Below are 27,650 nucleotides of genomic sequence, written 5' to 3'. Positions count from 1 at the left end.
GATCTTTGTGGTGGGATCACCGGGGGTGAGGTTGTCTATGAGAATGGTGGAGGGGTGAGGGGGGAGGGGACACACACGGCTGAGGAGGTACATGAACTTATATATTTAAGAGACACCCCCCCGGCCCGGAATGGTTCAGTCCGATCTGTGGACTCAGCTGAAATACTAGGTAACGGAAGATTCCATCTCAGCGGAGTATAGGGGGGGCTGGTGAGAGCACATGTCCAGCCTGGCCCCCCACCCGGCGGTATAGATGTGGGTGTATGGAGGGCGGAGATTATAAATGATGACGGGTGAGATCGGAGGGGTGGGTGTGTCCGGGGTGAGAAGGAAATCCTCTCCATGTGTGCTGGCTCCCCCCGCCGGCTGTGCGGATGGTTGGCTCCCGGGGTAAATGTCAGTCAGGCGGCAGGAAGATCACCGGAGAGGTTCGTCCATTCATCTCTGAGTACGGGGGGGGGACCTTCGGGTGAGGCACTGTGGGGAGCAGTGTGGGGGTGCAGTAGGGAGCGCAGTGAAGGAGCATTGTAGGGGTACAGTGGGGAGCAGTATGGGGGTGTCGCAGGGGTATAGTAGGGTGCTGTGTGGTGATGCAGTGAAGGAGCACTGTGGGGGTACAGTAGGGAGCACTGTGGGGGTACAGTGAAGGAGCACTGTGGGGGTACAGTGAAGGAGCACTGTGGGGGTACAGTAGGGAGCACTGTGGGGGTACAGTAGGGAGCACTGTGGGGGTACAGTAGGGAGCACTGGAGGTACAGTGAAGGAGCACTGTGGGGGTACAGTGAAGGAGCACTGTGGGGGTACAGTGAAGGAGCACTGTGGGGGTACAGTAGGGAGCACTGTGGGGGTACAGTAGGGAGCACTGTGGGGGTACAGTAGGGAGCACTGTGGAGGTACAGTGAAGGAGCACTGTGGGGGTACAGTGAAGGAGCACTGTGGGGGTACAGTAGGGAGCACTGTGGGGGTACAGTAGGGAGCACTGTGGGGGTACAGTGGGGAGAAGGCAGATCAGTATGGGGGTGCAGAATCTGACCCCCTGTACCTATTTATTTATTTCAGGTACTTATATATTGCCATCAATGTACGCAGCAATTTATATATATATTGTACATTCACATCAGTCCCCGCCCCCGATTTAGACAATTCACCTACCAGCATGTCTTTGGAGTGTGGAAGGAAACCGGAGGAAACCCACGCAGGCACAGGGAGAACATGCAAACTCCAGGCAGGTGGTGCCATGGTTGGGATTTGAACCAACGACCCGAGTACTGCCAGGCAGAAGAACTAACCACTCAGCCACTGTGCTGCCCTCTGTGACATGCTCAGTATTTCGGGGTCCCTGTACCCCCCACGTTTTGTATCGATACCTCCCGGGGTTCATACCAAATGCGAGTTTGAAACCTCTTCACTTGGAGCAGCGCGATTTCAGAGCCGCGGGCCCGGCGTGATTTCAGAGCCGCGGGTCCGGTGTGATTTCAGAGCCGCGGGCCCGGCGTGATTTCAGAGCCGCGGGTCCGGTGTGATTTCAGAGCCGCGGGCCCGGCGTGATTTCAGAGCCGCGGGCCCGGCGTGATTTCAGAGCCGCGGGCCCGGCGTGATTTCAGAGCCGCGGGCCCGGCGTGATTTCAGAGCCGCGGGCCCGGCGTGATTTCAGAGCCGCAGGCCCGGGGTGATTTCAGAGCTGCGATCCGGCGTGATTTCAGAGCTGCGGGCCCGGCATGATTTCAGACCCGCAGGCCCGGGGTGATTTCAGAGCTGCGATCCGGCGTGATTTCAGAGCCGCGGGCCCGGCGTGATTTCAGAGCCGCGATCCGGCGTGATTTCAGAGCCGCGGGCCCGGCGTGATTTCAGAGCCGCGGGCCCGGCGTGATTTCAGAGCTGCGATCCGGCGTGATTTCAGAGCCGCGGGCCCGGCGTGATTTCAGAGCCGCGGGCCCGGCGTGATTTCAGAGCCGCGGGCCCGGCGTGATTTCTCACGCACAGATGTCGATGCGAGTCGCACCCGGAATCACCGAGAATAGCGCGGGAACTACTTTCAATATCGCTGCCAGAGTCGCGCCGATTGGAAGAGCTCCGTCCCAGGCATTAGGTTGTGACTTTTGATGCGAACGAATCGCAATGGTGAAATCGCATGACAAGTCGCAGCCGTGTGATCCAGGATGGGCGTGCAGTGAGCGGGGGAGGGGGGAGCAGGAAGCGATGATATCCGAGATAACATTGTAACAATAATTGGATACATTGTATTCCCCACCGGGGGGGCCGCCTCCCACTGGTAGGACATCCGGAACTGCAGGATATCGGGGCTCATTCCAGAACACAGATCCATGATAATGATGTCATAGATGCAGCCAGGGGCGGACTGACAACTCATGGGGCCCCCAGGGAATTGGGGATCATGGGGCCCCTGTGTCCTCGCCCACACTGAAACCACACCCAAAAAAGCCTATGAAAGGTACCAGGGGCATCTCATGGGGCCCCTTACTGACCTCGGGCAGTGCCAGAGTTCCCAAATGGTCAGTCCGCCCCTGGGTGCAGCCAATCAGAAGTCTCTGTACTGATGGTGATCTCTGATTGGTTGGGCTGAGATGAGTCGTGTCATTTCCCCCTCCAGCTGCGTCACTGTGAGGATCGCATGCCTGTACCCCGAACTCCAGGTCAGTCAGTCATGTATATTCAATGATACAATGTATATATATAGAGAGACAGTGGATATAAAAGTCTTCACACCCCCCCCTTAAAATGTCGGGTTTCTGTGATGTAAAAAAATGAGACAAAGATAAATCATTTCAGAACTTTTCCACCTTCAATGTGACCTACAAACTGTACAACTCGGCTGAACAACAACCTGAAATATTTTAGGTGGAGGGAAGTAAACCTAAAACACTAAAATAATCTGGTTGCATAAGTGTTCACACCCTTACGCTCATCCTTTGTTGAAGCCCCTTTTGATGTGATTCCGGCACTCAGTCTCTTTGGGGAGGAGTCTATCAGCACGGCACATCCTGACTCGCCAATATTTGCCCGCTCTTCCTTGCAAAAACACCCCAATTCTGTCAGATTGCGTGTCATCTCCTGCACACAGCCCTGTTCACATCCCCCCACAGATCTTCCATCGGGTTCAGGTCTGGGCTCTGGCTGGGACATTCCAGAACTTTCCTCTTCTGCTGGTGAAGCCATTCCTTTGTGGATTTGGATGGATGCTTTGGATGGTTGTCATGCTGAAAGATGAAGTTCCTCTTCTTGAAACCGGAAGGTTTTGTGCCGATATTGACCGGGATTTGGACCTGATCATAATTCCCTCTACATGGACTAAGGCCCCAGTTCCAGCTGAAGAAACACAGCCCCAAAGCATGATGCTGCCACCACCATGCTTCACAGTGGGTATGGTGTTCTTTTTGTTTTTGCGCCAACAATATCTTTTGGAATTATGGCCAAAACGTTCAACCTTGGTGTCATCAGACCAGAACACATTTTCCTGCATGCTTCTGGGAGACTTCAGATGTGTTGTTGCAGAATGTAGCCGGGCGTGGATGGTTTTCTTCGTAAGAGAAGTCTTCCGTCTTCCACTCGACCCCATAGCCCAGACATATGAAGAACACGGGAGATCGGTGCCACATGGACCACACAGCCAGGACTTGCCAGATGTTCCTGCAACTCCTTTCATGTTGCTGTAGGCCTCTTGGCCGCCTCCCAGACCAGTTTTCTTCACGTCTTTTCCTCCATTTTGGAGGGACGTCCAGTTCTTGGTGTGGTCACTGTGGGTGTGGTCACTGTGGATGTCGTCAATGTTGGTGAGGACACTGTTGGTCTATGGGCTTGCAATTTTGCATTGAAGTCTATAGGTTTGTGATTTTGCATTGAAGTCACTAGGGGGCGTTTTTTGTATGAAAGTCTATGGAGATGCAGTTTTGCACTGAGGTCACTAGGGGGTGTGTTCGCATTGATGTCTATGGGCTTGCGATTTTGCATTAAAGTCACTAGGGGGGCATTTTTGAAAATCTATGGGGACACGATGTTGCATTGAAGTCACTAGAGGGGTGTTTTTTGCATTGAAGTCTATGGGCTTGTGGGTTTGCATTGAGGTCACTATTGTTATTGGCATGGATCTATTATTATGGGGGGTATTGTTAAGGGGGTATTGTTGCTGGGGTGGATCTATTGTTACGGGGGTTATTCTTTGGGGGATTATTATTGCTCTGGGGATCTTCTGTTATTGGGGTGGATCTATTATGGGGGGTATTGTTATGGGGTATTGTTGCTGCAGGATCTATTGTTGCTGGTGTGGATTTATTTCTATGGGGGGTACTGTTGCTGGGGGGTTTGTTGTTACAGGGGGTATTGTTGCTGGGGTGGATCTATTGTTATGGGGGGTTATTGTTCCTTGGGGGATCATTATTGCTCTGGAGGTCTATTGTTATTGGGGTGGATCTATTGTCATGCGGGATATTGTTGCAGGGAGGTTTATTGTTACGGGGGGGGGGGGGGTAATGTTTCTGGGGGATTATTATTGCTGGGGAGTCTATTGTTGCTGGGGTACTACTATTGCTATGGGGGTGTTTTGTTGCTGGGGGGTTATTATTGCTGGGGGGGTCTAATGTTGCTGGGATGGGGGGAGGGGGTATTATTGGTAAGTGGTCAATTGTTGCTGGGGGATTATTATTGCTGGGTGGGTCTGTTGTTGCTGGGGGGTTATTTTCGCTGAGGGACTATTGTTGCTGGGATGGGGGGGTATTATTTGTAGGGGGGTCAATTGTTGCTGGGGGATTGTTATTGCTGTGGGGAGGTCTATTGTTGCTGGTGGGAAATATTACTCGGTGAGTCTATTGTTGCTTGGGGGGGTATATTGCCCAGCGAGTCTATTGTTGCTGGGAGTGATTATTGCTGGGGGGGTCTATTGTTGCGGGGGTTTATTATTGTTGGGGGGCCTATTGTTGCGGGGGGGGTTTATTCTTTCTTGCTGCAGGGGATCTATATTACTGCTTTTCTTTTTATCATGAACACATTCCAAAAACAAAAACCTTAGCACCACAAAATGATACTTGTTTCTGTATTCTCTCTCTAAAAGGGACAGTACATGGGGGAGGGGGGGGTGGTAGGGGACAGTACATTGGGGGGGTAGGGTACAGTACATTGGGGGGGGGGGTAGGGGAGAGTACATTGGGGGGGGAGTAGGGGACAGTACATGGGGGGGGGGAGGTTGGGGACAGCACATGGGGGGGGGGGTGAGTAGTGGACAGTATATGGGGGGGTAGGGGACAGTACATGGGGGGAGGGGGAGTAGGGGACAGTACATGGGGGGGAGGGGGAGTAGGGGACAGTACATGGGGGGGAGGTTGGGGACAGTACATGGGGTCGGGGGAGTAGGGGGCAGTACATGGGGGGAGGGGGAGTAGGGGACAGTATATGGGGGGGTAGGGGACAGTACATGGGGGGAGGGGGAGTAGGGGACAGTACATGGGGGGGAGGTTGGGGACAGTACATGGGGTCGGGGGAGTAGGGGGCAGTACATGGGGGGAGGGGGAGTAGGGGACAGTACAGGGGGGGGTAGGGGGCAGTACATGGGGGCAGGGGAGTAGGGGACAGTACATGGGGGGGGGGAGGAGTAGGGGACAGTACATGAGTACATGGGGGGGGGGAGTAGGGGACAGTACATGGGGGGGGGGGGTAGGGGACAGTACAGGAGGGGGGAGTAGGGGACAGTACAGGGGGGGTAGGGGACAGTACATGGGGGCGGGGGAGTAGGGGACAGTACATGGGGGGGGGGGGGGAGTAGGGGACAGTACATGGTGGGGGTGGGGGACGGATACAAGGGATACAAGTGGTGGCTTGGATGGGAGGAGTACCTGCACCTATTCTCTGGTCATGGCCAGTGGTGGGATTGTCTGTTTCTAAGTTCTTGTCTTCTCCTGCAGATCTTCCGTGACCTGCAAGCCCTGAGGTTGAGGCCATGTGGCTCGTGGTTTCCCTCCTCGGCCTGACCGCCGCCTTGTTCTCCTTGCTGGATGTCTGGTATTTCTTCCGCGCTTTCTTCTCAGTCCTGAGAGCTCGCCTGCAGCCCGTGGTGAAGGATCTGCTGAAGGAACACGCGTTCTCCGGTCTGGTTCTGCCCCATGACCTGGACTTCCTCCTTCACATGAACAATTCCCGCTACCTCCGGGAGGCCGACTTCGCCAGATTGTCCTACTTCACCCGCAGCGGCCTGTTCGGAGCCATACACGGGCTGGGGGCCGGCATGGTGATGGCCGCCTGCACCGTCCGCTATCGGCGCTCGCTGCGCCTCTTTGAGATGTTTGAGATCCGCACCCGTCTGCTCTGCTGGGATGACAAGGCCTTCTATGTGGAACAACGCTTCGTGGCACCAAACGATGGCTTTGTCTGCGCCGTTCTGCTGAGTCGGCAGCACATCATAGGAAACACTCCAGACAAAGTGGTGCAAAGCATGTGCAAAAGAAAGGTGAGTCGGGGAACAGGGATGTGAGGTACTTTAGGGGGGAACTCCAGACATGGACATCTTTATACATTCTCTATGAATGTTCTTCAAAAATTCCAAATAGAAGTCTATGGCAAAGCGCAGCTAACCTCCAAGAATGCTCCAGGTGCCCAGGGTGCAGGTAAACCGCAGCTGTTCAGTGTGAAAGCAGTCTCTTATAGGGGGCTCAGGACACTAAGAGCTCCTTCACATCCATAGTTGAGGCCTGTTTTTACCACACACTCCCATGGGGGGGCACGGGCCTAGTGCATTACCTTCAACCACTTCCCGTCCGGCCCATGTATATAAACGGCCAGATGGTGGCAGTGCAGGGGCGGGTGGCAGTTTATAAATGTCCTCCCTGCTTGTGCGTTCTCCCTGGGAGCGCGCAGCACCACGATCCCGTGCCCGCTGTGTCCTTCAGGACACAGCAGAACACCGATCGTTGTACGGGACCTCTGTACGAGGTCCCGATCATGTGATCACTGATTGGCCAGTCAGTGATCACATGAAGAGTAGTAAGCAAGATGTCACTTCTGACATTATTGCTTACTACGTGTGAAATCTATGAATGATCACAGAGATCACATGGTACAGGGCTATTCACATCAGCCTTGTACCATGTGACAAGCTGTGGCCAATCACAGCTTTCACAGTAGTTCTCAATGGCTGCAAGAATGCAGCCAGAGAGAAGGAGAAATGATTGCTTTTACAGCCTTTATGGGTGTAAAAGCAATCAGTGTAAAAAAAAAAAATCTTCATCACCCCCCACAAGTAGTGCAGTGTCACCATGGTGATACTACTGCTAGGGTGACAGTATGTAAAAAAAATAAATAAATAAAAATGTAAAAAACAATTTTGAAAAATTGTAATTTTTGGTTATAAACTAATTTGGGTTATTTTTTTTTACTAAAAAGATAACTGAATACATTTTGGCCAAGATTTATTATGAAATATTATTTATTTGCAAAATTTTATAAGAAAAACACTTTTTTTCAAAATTTTTGGACTTTTTCATTTATATCGCAAAAAAAAATAAAAATCCCAGCGGTGAATAAATACCACCAAAATAAAGTTTTATCTGTCTCAAAAGATGCTAAAAAATTCCTCTGGGTACAGTGTTGCATGACCGCGCAATTGTCATTCAAAGTGTGATAGCGCTGAAAGCTGAAAATTGGACTGGACTGGAAGGGGGGGGGGGGGGTGTCCGGACTGGAAGGGGGGGGGGAGTGTCCGGACTGGAAGGGGGGGAGGGGAGTGTCCGGACTGGAAGGGGGGGAAAGTGTCCGGACTGGAAGGGGGGGGAAAGTGTCCGGACTGGAAGGGGGGGGAAAGTGTCCGGACTGGAAGGGGGGGGAAAGTGTCCGGACTGGAAGGGGGGGGGAAAGTGTCCGGACTGGAAGGGGGGGGGGGAAAGTGTCCGGACTGGAAGGGGGGGGGGGAAGTGTCCGGACTGGAAGGGGGGGGGGGAAGTGTCCGGACTGGAAGGGGGGGGGGGAAAGTGTCCGGACTGGAAGGGGGGGGGGGGAAGTGTCCGGACTGGAAGGGGGGGGAAAGTGTCCGGAAGGGGGGGGGGGGGAGTGTCTGGACTGGAAGGGGGAGGGGGGAAAGTGTCCAGACAAGAAGGGGGGGAAAGTGTCACAAAGGATGCAATGTGGTCCAAAAACCCCTAAAAGTGGTCTGGTGGGGGACTGTAGACCTCTGGATAGCTGGTGGCAGACACGTTTCGAGGTTGTACCTCTTCCTCAGAGCCCATTGACATTGTGGAGTCCACTGTCCAGCGCAGGAGTACATGCATTTGGTTGCTTTATTCTTTCCACACACTCCCAACCACTGGTGTAGCATCAGGGGTCACAGTGGCAACCATGCTCCAGGGGACCCGTGCGGCCTCCCTGTCACATTCTGTTTTACACCTGGACAGGAGGGGTGGTGGGGGCGGCATATACAGGAACCGATCCTCTCCATTTTCCTCCAACAGCCGCTGAAAGCTGACTTCTCCTCCTCTCCCTCCTGCTGGCATTCAGCGACTGCAGGAGGAAAATGCTCATTATGCTATTCAAAATTTAAAAAAAAATGTGAAATTCTGAACCTTTTCATTTTTATTGTGGCCCGCGACCGGTTACCAAATCACCTTACAGTGAAGGAAATGCGTATTTGCTCCCCCCTGATGCTGAATGTTCGCCCCTCACACAGAAATGATCGGTCTAACAATGGAATGTTCGCCCCTCACACAGAAATGATCGGTCTAACAATGGAATGTTCGCCCCTCACACAGAAATGATCGGTCTAACAATGGAATGTTCGGTGTAACACTGAGAGACAGAATACAACAACAAATTCAGCAGAAATGCGTCTAACAAATGATGACTGATCTGCATGTTCATGAGGGAAAGAAGGATTTGATCCCCTATCATTCAGCAGGATTTCTGGCTACCAGGTGTCTCTCATACAGGTAACAAGCTGAGATTAGAAGCAGTCTCTTAAAGGGAGTGCTGCTAATCTCATTGTGTTACCTGTATAAAAGACACCTGTCCACAGGAGCCATCAAACCATCAGATTCCAAACTCTCCACCATGGCAAAGACCAAAGAGCTGTCCAAGGATGTCAGGGACAAGATGGTAGACCTACACAAGGCTGGACTGGGCTACCAAACTATGGCCAAGCAGCTTGGTGAGAAGGTGACAACAGTTGGTGCAATCATTCACAAATGGAAGAAACACAAAACAAGTGTCAGTCTCCCTAGGTCTGGTGCACCATGCAAGATCTCACCTCGTGGAGTGTCAATGATCATGAGAACAGTGAGGAATCATCCCAGAACTACACGTGAGGATCTTGTCAATGATCTCCAGGCAGCTGGGACCACAGTCACCAAGAAAACAATTGGTAACACACTATGCCGACAAGGACTGAAATCCTGCAGTGCCCACAAGGTCCCTCTGCTCAAGAAATCACATGTCCAGGCCCGTCTGAAGTCTGCCACTGAACATCTGAATGATGCAGAGGAGGACTGGTGGGAAATGTTGTGGTCAGAGGAGACCGAAATCCAGCTCTTTGGCATCAACTCAACTCGCCGTGTTTGGAGGAGGAGGAATGCTGCCTATGACCCCAAGAACACCATCCCAACTGTGAAACATGGTGGTGGAAACATTCTGCTTTGGGTGGGGTTCTGCTAAGGGGACAGGACAACTGCACCGCATCAAAGAGACGATTGACAGGGCAATGTACCCTCAAATCTTGGGTAAGAACCTTCTTCCCTCAGCCAGGGCATTGAAAATGGGTGGTGGATGGGTGTTCCAGCATGACAATGACCCAAAACACACGGTCAAGGCAACAAAGGAACGGCTCAAGAAGAAGAACATTAAGGTCCTGGAGTGGCCTAGCCAGTCTCCAGACCTTCATCCGACTGATATGTGGAGGAGCTGAAAGTTCGAGTTGCCAAACATCAGCCACCAAACCTTAATGACTTGGAGAGGATCTGCCAAGAGGAGTGGGCCAAAATCCCTCCTGAGATGTGTGCGAACCTGGGGGCCAACTCCAGGAAACGTCTGACCTCTGTGATGGCCAACAAGGGATTGGCCACCAAGTACTAAGTCATGTTTTGTGAAGGGGATCAAATCCTTTTTTCCCTCATGAACATGCAGATCCGTCATCATTTGTTAGACGCATTTCTGCTGAATTTGTTGTTGTATTCTGTCTCTCAGTGTTACACCGAACATTCCATTGTTAGACTGATCATTTCTGTGTGAGGGGCGAACATTCCATTGTTAGACCGATCATTCCTGTGTGAGGGGCGAACATTCAGCATCAGCAGGGGAGCAAATACACATTTCCTTCACTGTAAGTGGCCCTCACTCTTCAGAAGCTTGAGCACCCCTGGTCTGTTGAGTGGGGCATGGCCCCCCAACAGGGCAGTGTCACCATACCGGTTATGATGAGAAGGGATTAAAGCAATCAAACCGCTAAACCAATTTCAAAAATAAATGCAAAATAAAATGGATTGAAAACCATTTTGCCTCCAAAAGGGCAGCTATTTGCCAATGGTTTATGTTCCTGTTGTTTTTTTGCGTCCTCAGGTGGAGTCTCCAGAATTCCCGGACGAGGTCCTCCACTGGATCGACTACAACGACAACAGCAGCCAGAAGCTGAGGGCAGAGAGCGGGATGGTTCACAGTAAAGACCAGTAGCGTCCATCGCTGGCCCCCGCCCCCCCCCATTATACGTGCTGACCCTGCCTGGTCTAGTGCAGCTAGTTTAGGATTGTGGCTCCAGTGTAGACGTGTAGTTCTCTGCTCCAGATCTGTAAGATAGAAGCTGTGTCATTCCCGCTGGCGAGCCTCCAGAAGAGCGCTGTGTACAGGTCAGGGGGGGCTCGGCCATCTGCGTCTCCTGGAAGAATTGTATCTTTCGTTTTTTTGTGTTTTTATTTATTTTGCAATAGTGCACGAGCGCCAACCCCAGGCGCAGCAACCCAGCATACAAAGCTTATTTGCACTCAGTCAAGCAACTTCTAGTCTTTGAGGAACTGCAGTTCCAGGGCAAGCTGGAAGTTTGTAGTTTTTCAGCATCTAGAGCAGCCTTTCTCAACCTTTTTTACCCCAGGGGGATCCCTAAAATATTAATCTAGTCTCGGGGAACTCAAAAAACTAAAAAAATATTCATTGGGGTTCAATGGGGAAAGGTCTCCTTACATTTCTGGTCAGTAGGAAAAATGCAACCCTTACAGACAGCTAAATGGATAATTGGGTCATACTGCTGGTTTTGCCAAGTAGCGTTGGTCCAGGAACTATGCAGGCACCATCAGATAGGAAGTCAATCTGCCACAGCTCAGGGAACCCCTAACAACCTCTGGAGGAACCCTCGTTTTCCACGCACCCCTGGCTGAGAATGGCTGATATGGAGTAGTGTTTCTGGACTACTCTCGAAGCTCCATGCATCTTCAGAAACCTCTGGAGGAACCCTCGTTTTCCACGCACCCCTGGCTGAGAACGGCTGATATGGAGTAGTGTCTCTGGACTACTCCTCTCAAAGCTCCATGCATCTTCAGAAACCTCTGGAGGAACCCTCATTTTCCACGCACTCCTGGCTGAGAATGGCTGATATGGAGTAGTGTTTCTGGACTACTCCTCTCGAAGCTCCATGCATCTTCAGAAACCTCTGGAGGAACCCTCGTTTTCCACGCACCCCTGGCTGAGGACGGCTGATATGGAGTAGTGTTTCTGGACTACTCCTCTCGAAGCTCCATGCATCTTCAGAAACCTCTGGAGGAACCCTCATTTTCCACGCACCCCTGGCTGAAAATGGCTGATATGGAGTATTGTTTCTGGACTACTCCTCTCGAAGCTCCATGCATCTTCAGAAACCTCTGGAGGAACCCTCGTTTTCCACGCACCCCTGGCTGAGGACGGCTGATATGGAGTAGTGTTTCTGGACTACTCCTCTCGAAGCTCCATGCATCTTCAGAAACCTCTGGAGGAACCCTCGTTTTCCACGCACCCCTGGCTGAGAATGGCTGATATGGAGTAGTGTTTCTGGACTACTCCTCTCGAAGCTCCATGCATCTTCAGAAACCTCTGGAGGAACCCTCGTTTTCCACGCACCCCTGGCTGAGAGTGGCTGATATGGAGTAGTGTTTCTGGACTACTCCTCTCGAAGCTCCATGCATCTTCAGAAACCTCTGGAGGAACCCTCATTTTCCACGCACCCCTGGCTGAGAATGGCTGATATGGAGTAGTGTTTCTGGACTACTCCTCTCAAAGCTCCATGCATCTTTAGAAACCTCTAGAGGAACCCCCATTTTTGACGCACTCCTGGCTGAGAATGACTGATATGGAGCAGTGGTTCTCCACTACTCCTTCTCTCGAACCTCCATGCATCTGCAAATCCCTTAACCTACCACAGTGCCTCCCAGCTATTATTGTGTCCCCTAGCCTCCCATAGTGACCCACAGTGCCCCTAGGCCCCCTAATGTAAAGGTCACTTTACATTTGTGGTCAGTCGGAAAAATGCAACCCTTACATACAGCTAAATAGATAATTGGGTCATACTGCTGGTTTTGCCAAGTAGTGTTGGCCCAGAAGCTATGCAGGCACCATCAGATAGGAAGTCAACCTGCCACAGCTCAGGTAACCCCTAACAACCTCTGGAGGAACTCTAGTTTGCCACGCACCCCTGGCTGCGAATGGCTGGTATGGAGCAGTGGTTCTCAACTACTCCTCTCGAAGCTCCATGCATCTACAGATCCCTTAACCTTCCACAGTGCCTCCCAGCTACTATAGTGACCCCTAATCTTGCATAGTGACCCACAGTGCCCTTAGATCCCCTAATGTAAAGGTCCCCTTACATTTGGGGTCAGTAGGAAAAATGCAACCCTTACAGACAGCTAAATGGATAATTGTGTCATACCGTTGGTTTTGCGTAGCGTTGGCCCAGGAACCATGCAGGCGCCATCAGATAGGAAGTCAACCTGCCACAGCTCAGGGAACCCCTAAGAACCTCTGGAAGAACCCTAGTCTTCCACACACCCTTGGCTGAGAATGGCTGATATGGAGCACTTGTTCTCAACTACTCCTTCTCTTGAACCTCCAGCCAGCTGCAGATCCCTCAACCCCCCACAGTGCCTCCCAGCTACCATAGTGTCCCCTAAAGTTCCATAGAGACCCACAGTGCCCCTGAGAGCCTCCAGCCACTACCGTGCCGCCCAACCTCTCCCAATGACCCTCAGCCTGCTGCAGAGCCTCCAGTCCTTGATGGTCCCCCAAACCTCTAACAGTGTCCTACAGTGCCTCTGCAGGGCCACCAAGTCCTCCACAACTCCCCATCCCCCTACAGTGACACCCAGTCCCATCCAAAGCTTTACAGCATGTCAAAACTTGTTCCCAATACATTTACTGTGTGAGTATAAACTTCATTTTTGGGGCATAAAAAGGTTTGAAAAGAAGTTACAGGACCCTGGTCTCCAAAAGGTTGAGAAACCCTGGTCTAGAGGAGGCTACGTAATGTACAAACAGGAGGACATTACATTGTGGGACCTGTGCAAAACGTTCCGGGTGCTGGATTTTGGGGTGTATTGGTCTTAATTTTTGCTGTTCATTCATTTGAAAAAAAAAAAAAAACCTTAAAGAGTTACTCCACTTTTGTTGAGGAAAAAAAAAACATTCCCCTCTGGGTGATCTATGTACAGCGCAGGGATTTTAACAAACTTAGTTGCAGATTCCTTCCCTTATGCAGGCCATGCATGCTTCCAATTCCGAACGATTTTTGTCCGAAAATCGAAAACGTTGTTTGCTCGGTAATCCGATGGGCCATCAATTATTTTGAAAATCGGCCGACCGAGTCATAAAGTTCACCCCATATAACAGGCGAAACGTCTGCGTCTTCCAGGTCACGGCTCATGGCGCATATTCTTTTCGGAAAAACAATCGTACGATTTGACAATCATTTGAGTCGAAAGTCTGTCGTTTTTCACGAATTTTCCAACATGCCCGATCACCGAAAAAGGGGAGGAACCACGAAAATGGGCCGGTGCCATTGACCCCACTAACAGATCGAAAATCGGCCGACTTATTCTGTCGAATTTCGACCCATGTATGGCCGGCCTTTGTTATTCTGAAGAAAAAGCTGTTTGTCTGTGTCCATGCGCAGAGTGAATATGAATGGGAGTGATTTTATAATTCGCAATCACCTTCAGGGTTCCAATGAGGAAAGTGGCAGGGTCTGCATCCCTTTAGATGTAACGTCCTGTTGGGAGTATCTCACCAAAAATGACAGACTTGTATCTTTGTGCAGACTTTTGGGAAAATCAGTAAGCCGATTGCACGAGCAGGAAATGATTTTTCTGGGGAGGGGTTCTGTATACTGTCTGTGTGCAGAACTCCTCCAGGCGGCCATATTGCATTTTACAGACAATCACAGCGCTGCAGATTGAAAAGGAAAGATCATTTTTAATAGCTTTCAATTACAATGTGACTTGTGTCGCAGTTGTAAATGCTATATTATTATAATTTTTTTATTTATTTGCTATTTTGTTTCCCCACAAAAGTGGAGTTACCCTTTAAAGCATTGAGCCCAGATGTCGGAGAACATTTGGCTGATTCTGTGTCTGTGAAAGTTGTCACTGATCGAGGTCATGGTCTGTCACGTTCAGCTGGACCTGTTCTGTAGTGTTGAAGACTTTTTACCACTCATCCAAGTTGCTGCTTTTAACTGCTACAGTACAGGCTGGCTGTGCAAAATCACGTGTGTGTATATATACGTGATATTCCTTATCTGGGTAGGGGCACAGGGAGACAAAAACCGGCACATGCTCGCTTTGCAGGCAGACAAAAACCGGCACATGCTCGCTTTGCAGGGAGACAAAAACCGGCACATGCTCGCTTTGCAGGGAGACAAAAACCGGCACATGCCTGCTTTGCAGGGAGACAAAAACTGGCACATGCCTGCTTTGCAGGGAGACAAAAACCGGCACATGCTCGCTTTGCAGGGAGACAAAAACCGGCACATGCCTGCTTTGCAGGAAGACAAAAACCGGCACATGCCTGCTTTGCAGGGAGACAAAAACCGGCACATATAAGGGGCAAGTGCAGTTCAATGGGGACAACTATTGCCAGTTGCCTGGTCTAGTGGTTTTTGCCAGATTGGGGAATTTTACCTGTTTGTGTAGACCAATTCCTGAGTCTACTTCGGAGTTGGTTGGGGTGTAATTATTCCTGGCAGTGCCCCTTTTACTTCTCATTATAGCTGAGGGAACTTCTTGGATGAAAGTTGAAAGGTCTTCAAAATAAGGGGCAAGTGCAGTTCAATTTGGACAACTATTGCCAGTTGCCTGGTCTAGTGTTTTCAGCCGGATTGGGGAATGTTCCTGTGTCTGTAGACCAATTCCTGAGTCTACTTCGAAGTTGGTTGGGGTGTAATTATTCCTGGCAGTGCCCCTTTTACTTCTCATTATAGCTGAGGAAGCTCCTTGGATGAAAGGTCTTCAAAATAAGGGGCAAGTGCAGATCAATGGGGACAACAACTATTGCCAGTTGCCTGGTCTAGTGTTTTCAGCCAGATTGGGGAGTGTTCCTGTGTCTGTAGACCAATTCTTCAGTCTACTTCGGAGTTGGCCGGGTGGAATTATTCCTGGCAGTGCCCCTTTTACCTTTCATTATAGCTGAAGGAGCTTCTTGGATGAAAGTTGAAAGGTCTTCAAAATAAGGGGCAAGTGCAGTTCAATGGGGACAGCTATTGCCAGTTGCCTGGTCTAGTGTTTTCAGCCGGATTGGGGAATGTTCCTGTGTCTGTAGACCAATTCCAGAGTCTACTATGGAGTTGGCCGGGGTGGAATTATTCCTGGCAGTGCCCCTTTTACCTCTTCATAGGCACAAACATGGAACATGCCAATGCCATCTTGAATATTTGCACGAGAATGTTTTTTTTTTTATTGTCTAAGGGCACCTTATATGTCACGCACTTCTCTCAGACTGTACTCCAAGCACCTTTTGTTGGTTTGCAGGTTGGGTGTGGATGTGTGAACACTCAGTCCGACTTGGCTGTACAATGTGCAGGGAACAGGACCGGAACAGCTTTGTCTGGTGCCCAGGGCAAGGATGCGGAACTGCGTCCCCTACCACACTGTTAATGCATGCCATAAATTTGGTTTAGTGCCCCGTGTCCATACACTGCCCCCTTGCTCCTCTGTGCCCAGGGCAGCTGCTCCTCCTGCCCACCCCTTGTCCTGGCCTGCAGGGAAATGTTCACAGATTCCAAATAATGGTCATGTTTTAGCGTGGCATCTTCATGTTTGGAGGGAGAACGTCTACAGCAATTGATGGCAGAGTATCAAAGCCCAGGTAGACCTAGCACCTTGGTAAAGAAGAAGTCTCAGTTCAGCTTTTATCGATGTGCTCTGTTCCTCGAGGGCAAAGTACATGTAGTACTTTGTCCCATCTTCCTATGTGCTGTATAAGGCTAGTGGTCAGATCAGACAGGGCACCCTTCCACCAACGCAACTAGCAAGGAGACCGTTGCTTTGACAGAAGGCACTTTTCTCCATCTCCAGGCACTTGCTTGAGATAGGCATCTCACGAGGAATGCTGGTGAAGGGGGGGCTTGTCAGTTCATTTGTTCCAGGCGAAAGTTCCAGGCAACCGGGAGGGTGCTTGGAGAAAGAGGAATACACCATCTGTCAAAGCAGCTGTCTCCTTGTTAGCGGCGTTGTTGGATGGCCATGGAGGAGTGCCCTGTCCAACCTCAGAGCTAGCCTTAGCCGGGGGTTCCACAGGCCATTTCATTGCAGGCCGCATAAGTATTATGGTTGTCCCCAAAGGGCCAGTTGTATCTGTAAGACTAGATGTCCACAGCACCCCATCAGATGTTAAGAGCGCCCCTACAATGTGAAGAGTACCCCATCCTCCCTTACATCACGGTGCATTCCTCCTTACCTCGTGCTGCTGCCGGGACGTAGCTGGAGGCGGAGGTGGGAAGCAGAAATTGCAGGGTCTGGAGGAGGGCTGGAGTCAGCTGGATGCTGAGACCAGAGGAGGCAGAGATGAGGGTGTGCTGCGGGTGCACAGAGAGGCCCAGGATCTGTAGGAGGCGTTCTGTCCTCCTCTTTGCTGATGACCACTGAGACAAGGGGTGGGGGGCAGAGACAAGCCTCTCCAATGACTGTACAGTGAAGTGCAGGCTCTGTAGGAGGAGTTCTGTCCTCCTCTTTGCTGATGACCACTGAGACGGGGGGTGGGGGGCAGAGACAAGCCTCTCCAATGACTGCACAGTGAAGTGCAGGCTCTGTAGAAGGAGTTCTGTCCTCCACGTTGCTGATGACCACTAAGACAAGAGGGGCAGCAGAGACAAGCCTCTCCATGACTATACAGTGAAGCGCAGGCTCTGTAGGAGGAGTTCTGTTCTCCACGTTGCGACGACCACTAAGACAAGGGGGGGGCAGAGTCAAGCCTCTTCATGACTGCACAGTGAAGCACAGGCTCTGTAGGAGGAGTTCTGTCCTCATCTCTGCTGTCAACTGCTGAGATGGGAGGAGCGGGAGCAGAGATGAGTGTAACGGAACCGGACCCTGACTGCACTAGGGTATTTCCGTTATACTCCCACTTCCCTGTCCGAACACAGATCCACGGACACCACCGCTGACCATACGAGACTAGACTTGAAATAAATCAGGAAATAGACTTCTTTATTTTAACAGAGACACAAGATATATACATTCAAGGGAACAATTCTCCCCTCCCTGCATAATGACACAGGGCGGGGCAAACCAAATCTAGCAACAAGAAACACATCAACAGACAGTCCCATCAGGGGGAAGGGCTACCGGAAACACCCCCCACCAAGCCAATACACAAACACATACATCCCATAATAGTTTGCTCCCAAGCAAGACACACAATAGAACAATGGGATGCACCACATGGCATTAAACAATCACCAACCCCCCACCCCACCCCACCTATACATGTCTATACAATATCAGGACATCTCACCCTGCACCCCTAACAGGCACAGGGTGACTTACACATAAGAGGGATATGGGGAGCTGAGACGGGTCTCCCCACCTCTCCAAAGTGAGCCGTGTTCCATGGGCCCCCCACCCAAAGTGACACCTGTCACAATGAGCCTCTCCGAGAAGCACAGGATTTTTCAGAGGAGTTCTGTCCTGCTCTCTGTTGCTGACTGCTGAGACAAGATGGGGGCAGAGACGAGGGGGGTGCCGCAGCTACAGTAGAGGTGCGAGGACCACATGAAATTCCCTGGAGGGCCGAATTCGGTTTCTTGTGTTTGACACATATACCTTAGCACGTAGGAAGATGGGACAAAGTACATGTAGGCCTTTGTCTCCGGGGGAACATCGCACATAGATAATGGAAATGGAAGTGAGGCTTTTTCTTTAAGTCCATGCCTGCCACGTGGCACATGTCCTGGGAGCATCAAGGAGGGAGGGGGCAACATGGTGCTTTGGCTTTGCAGTGGCTGCTGCCATTCTGGCAGGGTGGTGGATCCTCCAGCTGGAGTCCCCAAGAGGTATTGGAAGCCATCATGATCCATCCCACCAACTTGTATGCACAAATGCCAGATTGGTGCAAAATTGTCCTTTTAAAGAGTTATTTAAAATTTTATATAATTAACAACTCAGGCAAATGACCTTCTGAGTACTTCAGCTGAATTCATGTATTTATTGATAAGTTATGAATGTTTGAATACTCAGATAAGAAAAAAAAGATACATTGGACAACCCATTGTCCCTGTATAGTTGGAGATGTTTGATGGAAGCTGAACGTTCTGGGTCGGTGCTGTGTGGGATGGGTGCTCCTTTGTGCTCCTGTAATTCCCACTTTCTCGTCCCGGCTCAGGAGTCGACTCAGCAGGTACAGGACCCTGGACACTGAACTAGCAGCCAATGGCTGCTACACTCTATTTGAGAAACTTGAACGTCTTGTTAGTTCTTTAGGTGTATAAATAGGAAAGCCGAGGAGCATCAAAATATAGCTTTCAGTATTGGTGTCATAGAAACTTGAAGCTTTTAAACAAAAACTGTGATTGAGCATGTAACCGAAACCACTGGTCCTGTGTACAGGATCCCTATAGAAAAGTGTGGTCATCCCCCTGTCCATGGTTCTCCGAGATCCCATGGGGAGGTGCGCAAGGGCTGCAAGCTCTCCCGGCCAGATGCTCACCTTCTCTGCTTACGTGTAAAAGAATCCCTTTTATTCCAATGGAGAGATTGGAGGGGAATTCTAATTCATCCCATCAGTGGACAGTCTATAGGAATGGATGGGATATGTGGCATGGATCTCACAGGAGCATGGAAAGAGTCAATGTGACCTCACTATGGGAAATCTGGTGGAAGCAGAATCCTGCACGCTACATACGCTCCTCACTCTTTGCAGTATTGTCTATGTTTGCACTATGTACGTTGGTAGCCTAGCGGTTGTCCCAGAGACCACAAATGGCCCCACTGAAGCTCGCTCAAACCTTGTCTTATCAAGGCCCTGGTGTCCTGGGATGCCTGTGTTGTCCCGTCAACCCAATTCTCGCTGTATTTGTGCAGTTGTGGAATATGAAAGGTGAAGCATGTGTAGTTGCTATGGGGAGAACAGACTTGGTCCTTTCTTCGGGTTGAGGTTTTTCAGGCCCAATGTGACTTGTAGAGATTCTTCACGCTGTGCACGCTTAATGCCTCCACCCCTCTCCTCTAACATTTTTGGCACATTATATTTCGCTGGGATCCCCAAGGCCAGGGGTCTCCAAACTTTCTAAACAAAGGGCCAGTAAGCTGTCCTTCAGGCTTTGGCTTTGGCTAGAAAATGCCCTGGCGCCAGTGGGAGGAATAGTGCTCCATCACTGGTGTCAATGGTGCCTTACCATTGGTTTTAGTGGGAGTAATGGTGCCCCATTGTTGGTGTCAGTGGAGGAATGGTGCCCCATCATTGGTGTCAGAGCTAGGAATAATGTCCCATCATTGATGTCAGTGGAGGAATGATGCTCCATTGTAGGTTTTAGTGGGAGAAATGGTGCCCCATCAGGGTTTTCAGTGGGGGAATGGTGCCCTATTATTGGTTTTAGTGGGAGAAATGGTGCCCCATCAGGGTTGTCAGTGGAGGAATGGTGCCCTATTATTGGTTTTAGTGGGAGAAATGGTGCCCCATCAGGGTTGTCAGTGGAGGAATGGTGCCTTATCATTGGTGTCAGTGGGAGGAATAGTGCCCCATCATTGGGTTTAATAGAAGGAATGGTGCCCCATTGGTGGACCCGCTAAGGCCAGAGGTCCCCAAACTTTCTAAACAAAGGGCCAGTTATCTGTCCTTCAGGCTTTGGGGGGGCTAGTGGGATTAGAAAATGCCCTAGCGCTAGTGGGAGGCATAGTGCCCCGTCATTGGTTTCAGTGGAGGAATGGTGCCCTATCATTGGTGTCAGTGGGAGGAATAATGCACCATCATTGGTGTCAGTGGGAGGCATAGTGCCCCATCATTGGTGTCAGTGGGGGAATGGTGCCCTATTATTGGTGTCAGTGGGAGGCATAGTGCCCCATCATTGGTGTCAGTGGGAGGCATAGTGCCCCATCATTGGTGTCAGTGGGAGGCATAGTGCCCCGTCATTGGTTTCAGTGGAGGAATGGTGCCCTATCATTGGTGTCAGTGGGAAGAATAATGCACCATCATTGGTTTCAGTGGAGGAATGGTGCCCTATTATTGGTGTTAGTGGGAGGAATAGTACCCCATCATTGGTGTCAGTGGGAGGCATAGTGCCCCGTCATTGGTTTCAGTGGAGGAATGGTGCCCTATCATTGGTGTCAGTGGGAGGAATAATGCACCATCATTGGTTTCAGTGGAGGAATGGTGCCCTATTATTGGTGTTAGTGGGAGGAATAGTGCCCCATCATTGGTTTTCGTAGAAGGAATGGTGGAACCGCTAAGGCCAGAGGTCCCCAAACTTTCTAAACAAAGGACCAGTTAGCTGTCCTTCAGGCTTTGGGGGTGCTAGTGGGATTAGGAAATGCCCTGGCACTAATGTGAGGAATAGTGCCCCATGATTGGTTTCAGTGGAGGAATGGTGCCCGATTATTGGTGTCAGTGGGAGGAATAGTGTCCCATCATTGGTGTCAGAGGATGAATGGCAGTTCACTGCACATAGGGCAGGTACATTGCCTTGCATAAGTGTGAATGGGCCCTTAATACAGCCCACCAGCTTAAATATTGACCTTCCTCCTCCATCCAGCAATCTTCACCGTTCAACCCTGCCCCTAAACATCTTCATATTGTGCATGCTCGCCAATGTCCCCATTCATCCCTATGGGTAACCCATATGCTGCGGGAGGTCACTATGAATTAATATAAATATATATATATATAGAATACGGACAGAATTGTAGCATTTCAAATATATGTCAATATATTTGGGAAGAATAATTTTAAAATATATTTGAAATTTTTTTTTCTTGCATGAGGGAAGGTTTAGTTCCGCTTTAAAGGACAACAGTTTCAAAAGTACAGTTGTCCTTTAAAGACCGGACACTCACTTGGCGCTTACCCAGGGCTAGGGGGGTTTCCTCCGTCCTGAAGAAACAGCGCTAGGGGGGCTTTCCCCAGCCTGAAGGAACAGTGCTAGGGAGGTTTCCCCCGGCCTGAAGGAACAGCGCTAGGGAGGTTTCCCCCGGCCTGAAGGAGCAGCGCTAGGGGGGTTTCCCCCGGCCTGAAGGAACAGCGCTAGGGGGGTTTCCCCCGGCCTGAAGGAACAGCGCTAGGGGGGTTTCCCCCGGCCTGAAGGAACAGCGCTAGGGGGGTTTCCCCCGGCCTGAAGGAACAGCGCTAGGGGGGGGTTTCCCCCGGCCTGAAGGAACAGCGCTAGGGGGGTTTCCCCCCGGCCTGAAGGAACAGCTCTAGGGGGGTTTCCTCCAGCCTGAAGGAACAGTGCTAGGGGGGCTTTCCCTGGCCTAAAGGAACAGCGCTAGGTGGGCTTTCCCCTGCCTGAAGGAACCGCTCTAGGGGGGTTTCCTCCAGCCTCAAGGAACAGCTCTAGGTGTGCTTTCCCCGCCCTGAAGGAACAACTCTAGGTGGACTTTCCCCGGCCTGAAGGAACAGCTCTAGGTGGGCTTTCCCCGGCCTGAAGGGACAGTGCTAGGGAGGTTTCCCCCGGCCTGAAGGAACAGCGCTAGGGGGGTTTCCCCCGGCCTGAAGGAACAGCGCTAGGGGGGTTTCCCCCGGCCTGAAGGAACAGCGCTAGAGGGGGGTTTCCCCCGGCCTGAAGGAACAGCGCTAGGGGGGTTTCCCCCGGCCTGAAGGAACAGCGCTAGGGGGGTTTCCCCCGGCCTGAAGGAACAGCGCTAGGGGGGTTTCCCCCGGCCTGAAGGAACAGCGCTAGGGGGGTTTCCCCCGGCCTGAAGGAACAGCGCTAGGGGGCTTTCCCCCGGCCTGAAGGAACAGCGCTAGGTGGGCTTTCCCCGGCCTGAAGGAACAGCTCTAAGGGGGTTTCCTCCAGCCTGAAGGAACAGCGCTAGGGGGGCTTTCCCTGGCCAGAAGGAACAGCGCTAGGTGGGCTTTCCCCTGCCTGAAGGAACCGCTCTAGGGGGGTTTCCTCCAGCCTGAAGGGACAGCGCTAGGGGGGCTTTCCCCGGCGTGAAGGAACAACGCTAGGGGGGCTTTCCCCGGCCTGAAGGAACAACGCTAGGTGGGCTTTCCCCGGCCTGAAGGAACAGCTCTAGGTGGGCTTTCCCCGGCCTGAAGGAACAGCGCTAGGTGGGCTTTCCCCGGCCTGAAGGAACAGCGCTAGGTGGGCTTTCCCCGGCCTGAAGGAACAGCGCTAGGGGGGCTTTCCCCGGCCTGAAGGAACAGCGCTAGGTGGACTTTCCCCGGCCTGAAGGAACAGCTCTAGGTGGGCTTTCCCCGGCCTGAAGGAACAGCGCTAGGGGGGCTTTCCCCGGCCTGAAGGAACAGCTCTAGGGGGGGATTTCCCGGGCCTGAAGGAACAGCTCTAGGTGGACTTTCCCGGGCCTGAAGGAACAGCTCTAGGTGGACTTTCCCGGGCCTGAAGGAACAGCTCTAGGTGGGCTTTCCCCGGCCTGAAGGAACAGCGCTAAGAGCCTATCAGCCAATCACGTTAGAGGAAGGGTTGGAGCGAGTCACATGCTCAGCATTGCAGGATTTCTCTTTACTCCTGGAGACCGGGAAGCAAAGGAAATGCGACTGTGAGCTGCTGGTGTGGTTGACTTTAAAGGGAACCTGTCACCTTGTCCCACCCGGCTCATTTTAAACTTTTAGTTTGAGCAAATATACAATTTAAGCTTTTAAAAAAATATATATATTCCTATCTCAGCTTTTGCATATTTATTCTAAATAATAAAAATAAAGAAATCGTGTATTAAGTAAAATGTATCCAATGTACTGTAATAAAACTGTAATTATTCATCAGATCGTCCGCGTCTACGAAGAACAAACAGATCCTGTACATCCAGGGGAATATTTATTGATCTATCGAGGTGTAAATGTGTAATATTAGACGTATATGCTGCGTATTCATCCAATGGGATGCAGTGAGCCAAAAAAAAGAGAAATATTTAACTATTTATATAATTAAAATAAGAATGTAAAAGTAAACATTTCAAGTGAAATCATTTAAAATGTAAAAAAAAAAATCAAATAAAATGGTCAAAATAAACAATTACAATAAAATTTAAAAAAACGTTACAATTATTTAGTAAGAAGTCATTCTGTGATATGCCGCCTAGAGGACTTTATAAAAGTGGAAAGATTTTCATCGTCGTTTTGCCTTCTCTGTGTATTTATTTATATTTATTTCTGGTGTAATTTGATGCAATTTTGTTTTTCATTTCGGAATTTAAGAACGTTTGAAAAAAATAAATAAATAATTGAGAACGAAAGCTTCAGCATTTGGGACAGGTTTGTTCTACAGGTAATTGCTTGCTGCTGTCATAATGGGGTGTATTCCCACCGATTCCGATCTGGAGGATCTATGGATTTGGAATGGCTCCCCGTGCGTCGCCATGTCAAATAATCTGTATGTAAACGCACGGACATTTTGCAGAAAAGCAGAAAACAAACACTGTGGGGGAGATTTACTAAAACTGGTGCACTCAGAATCTGGTGCAACTGTGCATGGCAGCCGATGTGTGGACAAGGTCATCCAGCGCCCAGGGCAAAGATGCCAAACTGCTCCACCCCCCCCCCCATTCATGATGTGCAAGATTTGGGGACTCATATGCCCAGCAGTCACTGGCTTGTCAAAGTCACTGCCACTACTCCCATCAGAAGGAAGGTGCCCCCATATCTGTAGTAAACCATTGCGCCCAGCTGGGGTGGACTGACCATTTGGAAACTCGGGCACTGCCCTAGCGCCCGAGGTCAGTAGGGTCCCCTGGTACCTTTTTCATAGGCTTTTTTTGAGTTTGGCCAAGGACACAGGGGCCCCATGATCCCCTACTGCCCGGGGGCCCCATGAGTTGTCAGTCCACCCCTGGCGCCCAGGGAAGCCGCCCCTCCTGCCCACCCCTTGTCCCGGCCCTGATGATAGCCACTCAGCTTCTACCTTCAGCTTTTTCAGTAATGCAGGCCATACATGGGTCGTATTCCGAAAAACAGATGTAGACCAATGTAAACGGATGAAAAACGGATGTAAATGGATGAAAACACGTGACTGAACTGAAGAAAAAAAAAAACGGACCGCCCGTGTGACAGGACCCTCGTTCGCTCGGTAATCCGATGGTGCCATCATTGATAGAAAATCGTCCGACCGAGTCATAAAGATCACCCCATTTAACAGGCGAAACTGTTCTGTTCCTTCCAGGTCACGGCTCGCGCATATTCTTTTAGGAAAAACAATCGTACGATTTGACCATCATTGAGTCGGAAGTCGGTCGTTTTTCACAAATTTTCCAACACGCCCGATCACCGGAAAGGGGAGGAACCACGAAAATCGGCCGGTGCCACTGACCTGCTAACAGAGCGAAAATTGGCCGAATATTCTTAGGTCTGCTTTTTGGACGAAAAATCGGTCGAATTTCGACCCATGTATGGCCGGCATTAGTCATACGGTATTTTAGTAGTGAGACATTCATTCATGTTCCTGGTGTCAGTGAGGTTCCTGGTGTCAGTGGGGTTCCTGGCGTCAGTGGGGCTCCTGGTGTCAGGTTCCTGGCGTCAGTGGGGTTCCTGGTGTCGGGTTTCTGGTGTCAGTGGGGCTCCTGGTGTCAGTGAGGTTCCTGGTGTCAGGTTCCTGGCGTCAGTAGGGTTCCTGGCGTCAATGGGGCTCCTGGTGTCAGGTTCCTGGTGTCAGTGGGGTTCCCCGCCGACAGCTGAATGGAAAAAAAATTGTTGGCATTGCCTGACAATCCAAAAAAAAAATTTAATGTGTGGGGTCCCCCCTCCCATCCATACCAAGCCCTTCGAGTCTGGTATGGATTTTAAGGGGAGCCTCCCCCCACCACACCAAAATTTTAAAAAATAGTGTGAGGGTCCCCCCAAAATCCATAGCAGACCCTTCTCTGAGCATGCAGGTCAGGAAAATGGGGGGGGATCAGTGAGCGCCCCCCCTCCTGAATCATACCAGGCCACATGCCCTCAGCATGGGGGGTGCTTTGAGAGGGATCCCCCCAAAGCACCTTGTCCCCATGTTGATGGGCGGTGGTTGTGGGGGGCTTATTGGAAAAATTGGTTGAATTTAGACCCATGTATGGCCGCCATTAGTCATGCGGTATTTTAGTAGTGAGACATTAATTCATGTTCCTGGTGTCGGTGGGGTTCCTGGTGTCAGTGGGGTTCCTGGTGTCAGTGGGGTTCCCCGCTGACAGCTGAATGGAAAAAGAATTGTTGGCATTGCCCAACAATCCAAAAAAAAAAAAAGTAATGCGTGGGTTCCCCCCTCCCATCCATATCAAGCTCTTCGAGTCTGGTATGGATTTTAAGGGGAACCCCCCCCCCATCACACCAAAATTTTAAAACAATAGTGTGGGGGTCCCCCCCAAAATCCATAGCAGACCCTTCTCTGAGCATGCAGGTCAGGAAAAGGGGGGGGAGTGTGCGCCCCCCCTCCTGAACCATACCAGGCCACATGCCCGCAGCATGGGGGGGTGCTTTGAGAGGGCCCACCCCCCCAACCACCTTGACCCCATGTTGATGGCCGGTGCTTGTGAGGGTTTGCGGGTGGAGGGCGTATTGGAAAAATTGGTCGAATTTCGACCCATGGTATTTTAGTAGTGAGACATTCATTCATGTTCCTGGTGTCGGTGGGGTTCCTGGTGTCGGTGGGGTTCCTGGTGTCAGTGGGGTTCCTGGTGTCAGTGAGGTTTCCTGCTAACAGCTGAATGGCAAAAGAATTGTTGGCATTGCCCGACAATCCAAAAAAAATGTAATGCATGGGGTTCCCCCCTCCCATCCATACCAAGCCCTTCGAGTCTGGTATGGATTTTAAGGGGAACCACACCAAAATCTAAAAAAAAAAGTGTGGGGGGTCCCCCCAAAATCCATAGCAGACCCTTCTCTGAGCATGCAGGTCAGGAGAAGGGGGGGATCAGTGAGCTCCCCCCCCTCCTGAACCATACAGGCCCCCCAAAACCACCTTGTCCCCATGTTGATAGCCGGTGGTTGTGGGGGTCTGCGGGCAGGGGGCTTATCGGAATCTGGAAGATCCACCACAACTATACCAGGCAACGTGCCCCCAACATGGGGGGGGTGATTTTGGAGGACCCCCCAAAGCACCTTGTCACCTTGTTGATGGCCGGTGGTCGTGGGGATTTGTGGGTGGGGGGGCTTATCAGAATCTGCAATATCCACCAGATCCCCCCCCCCCCCTCCTCCATGTGAATGAGTTTGGGGTACATGGTATTGCTACCCATTCACAAAAACAAAAAAAAGTCCCCCGAAGCAGATCCAACATCAATCACGATGTCACCCCTGAAGGAGCTTCTTGTATGTTCTCCATGGGGTCCCCGTGCTTCTCCTCGCAGCCAGGCACGGTACATTTCTGCAGCCAGGCACACACTCCCGCTTCTTGTCTTCCATGACCAGCCTGGGGGAGGATTTGTTGTTGGAGTTTCATTGTAGAAGAGGGGACTGGAGGGGCTCCAAATCAGAACTCTTCACATAGAGGAAATCTAGGCCCCCCAAAAAACCACCTTGTCCCGATGTTGATGGCCGGTCTTTTTGGGGGTCTGCGGGTGGGGGGCTTATTGAAAAAAATGGTCGAATTTCAACCCATGTATGGCCGGCATTAGGCTTTGACAATAAAACCTGAAAGCTGATTGGTTGCTGTGTAGAGCCGCACCAGATTTTTTAAATAACCCCCCAATACCTTCCAGATCAATTTTCTCCTGCGATCAAATAGAAAAAAATGGAGGAAGGTGTGAATGAGGCCCCCGGACAGCGTCCGTCGGCTGTGCTGTGTACATCAGGAAATGATCTGACAATGTTCTATAATACTCATGTATGATGTCTGCAAATGATTGATTGTCTGCTATTTATTGATCGTTATTATCTGCAACATTGATTTCATGTTTACCAATAAATGTATTGATGATATTGGAGGATGGTGGCTGCTCTGTGTTCTCTATGTTCTGTTTTCTGTGTATGATTCTGTAGAGCCGTGTCCCGGTACAGAGACCACGCTGCGGATTCCCGGTACAGAGACCACGCTGGGGATTCCCGGTACAGAGACCACGCTGGGGATTCCCGGTACAGAG

At 50.8% G+C, this 27,650-nt stretch overlaps 1 protein-coding gene across 3 annotated transcripts; it reads left to right on the top strand.

Moving 5' to 3' along the window:
* The first annotated feature begins 316 nt into the window (after window positions 1–316).
* Window positions 317–27,494, top strand: THEM6 (thioesterase superfamily member 6). 3 transcript variants are annotated; one of them, XR_016308515.1, is made up of 4 exons: window positions 317–428; window positions 5,913–6,454; window positions 10,543–22,934; window positions 23,003–27,494. XR_016308515.1 is itself a non-coding variant. In XM_089662792.1 (3 exons), exons 2-3 carry the CDS (start codon window positions 5,948–5,950, stop codon window positions 10,651–10,653), a joined length of 618 nt encoding a protein of 205 aa, XP_089518918.1. In that variant the 5' UTR covers window positions 317–428; window positions 5,913–5,947; the 3' UTR covers window positions 10,654–27,494. The 3 variants fall into 3 exon arrangements, 1 of the variants encoding a protein (XP_089518918.1); XR_016308514.1 differs by having other exon boundaries at window positions 10,543–25,071; window positions 25,236–27,494; XM_089662792.1 differs by having other exon boundaries at window positions 10,543–27,494.
* Window positions 27,495–27,650: the final 156 nt, after the last annotated feature.

The sequence above is a fragment of the Staurois parvus genome, unplaced genomic scaffold (assembly GCF_062004578.1).
Source record: "Staurois parvus isolate SC_StPar_1 unplaced genomic scaffold, SC_StPar_1.0 ptg001542l, whole genome shotgun sequence".
Taxonomy (NCBI): Eukaryota; Metazoa; Chordata; class Amphibia; order Anura; family Ranidae; genus Staurois; species Staurois parvus.
Note: the sequence above shows the minus strand (reverse complement) of the source record. Positions and strands in the feature narration are given on the sequence as shown.

What these genes read in the sequence shown, in the direction of transcription:
- THEM6 (XM_089662792.1), top strand. Translation starts at nt 5,948, where the DNA reads ATGTGGCTCGTGGTTTCCCTCCTCGGCCTGACCGCCGCCTTGTTCTCC. An exon ending in AAAGCATGTGCAAAAGAAAG is followed by an intron (nt 6,455 to 10,542) that starts GTGAGTCGGGGA and finishes TTGCGTCCTCAG; the next exon opens with GTGGAGTCTCCAGAATTCCC.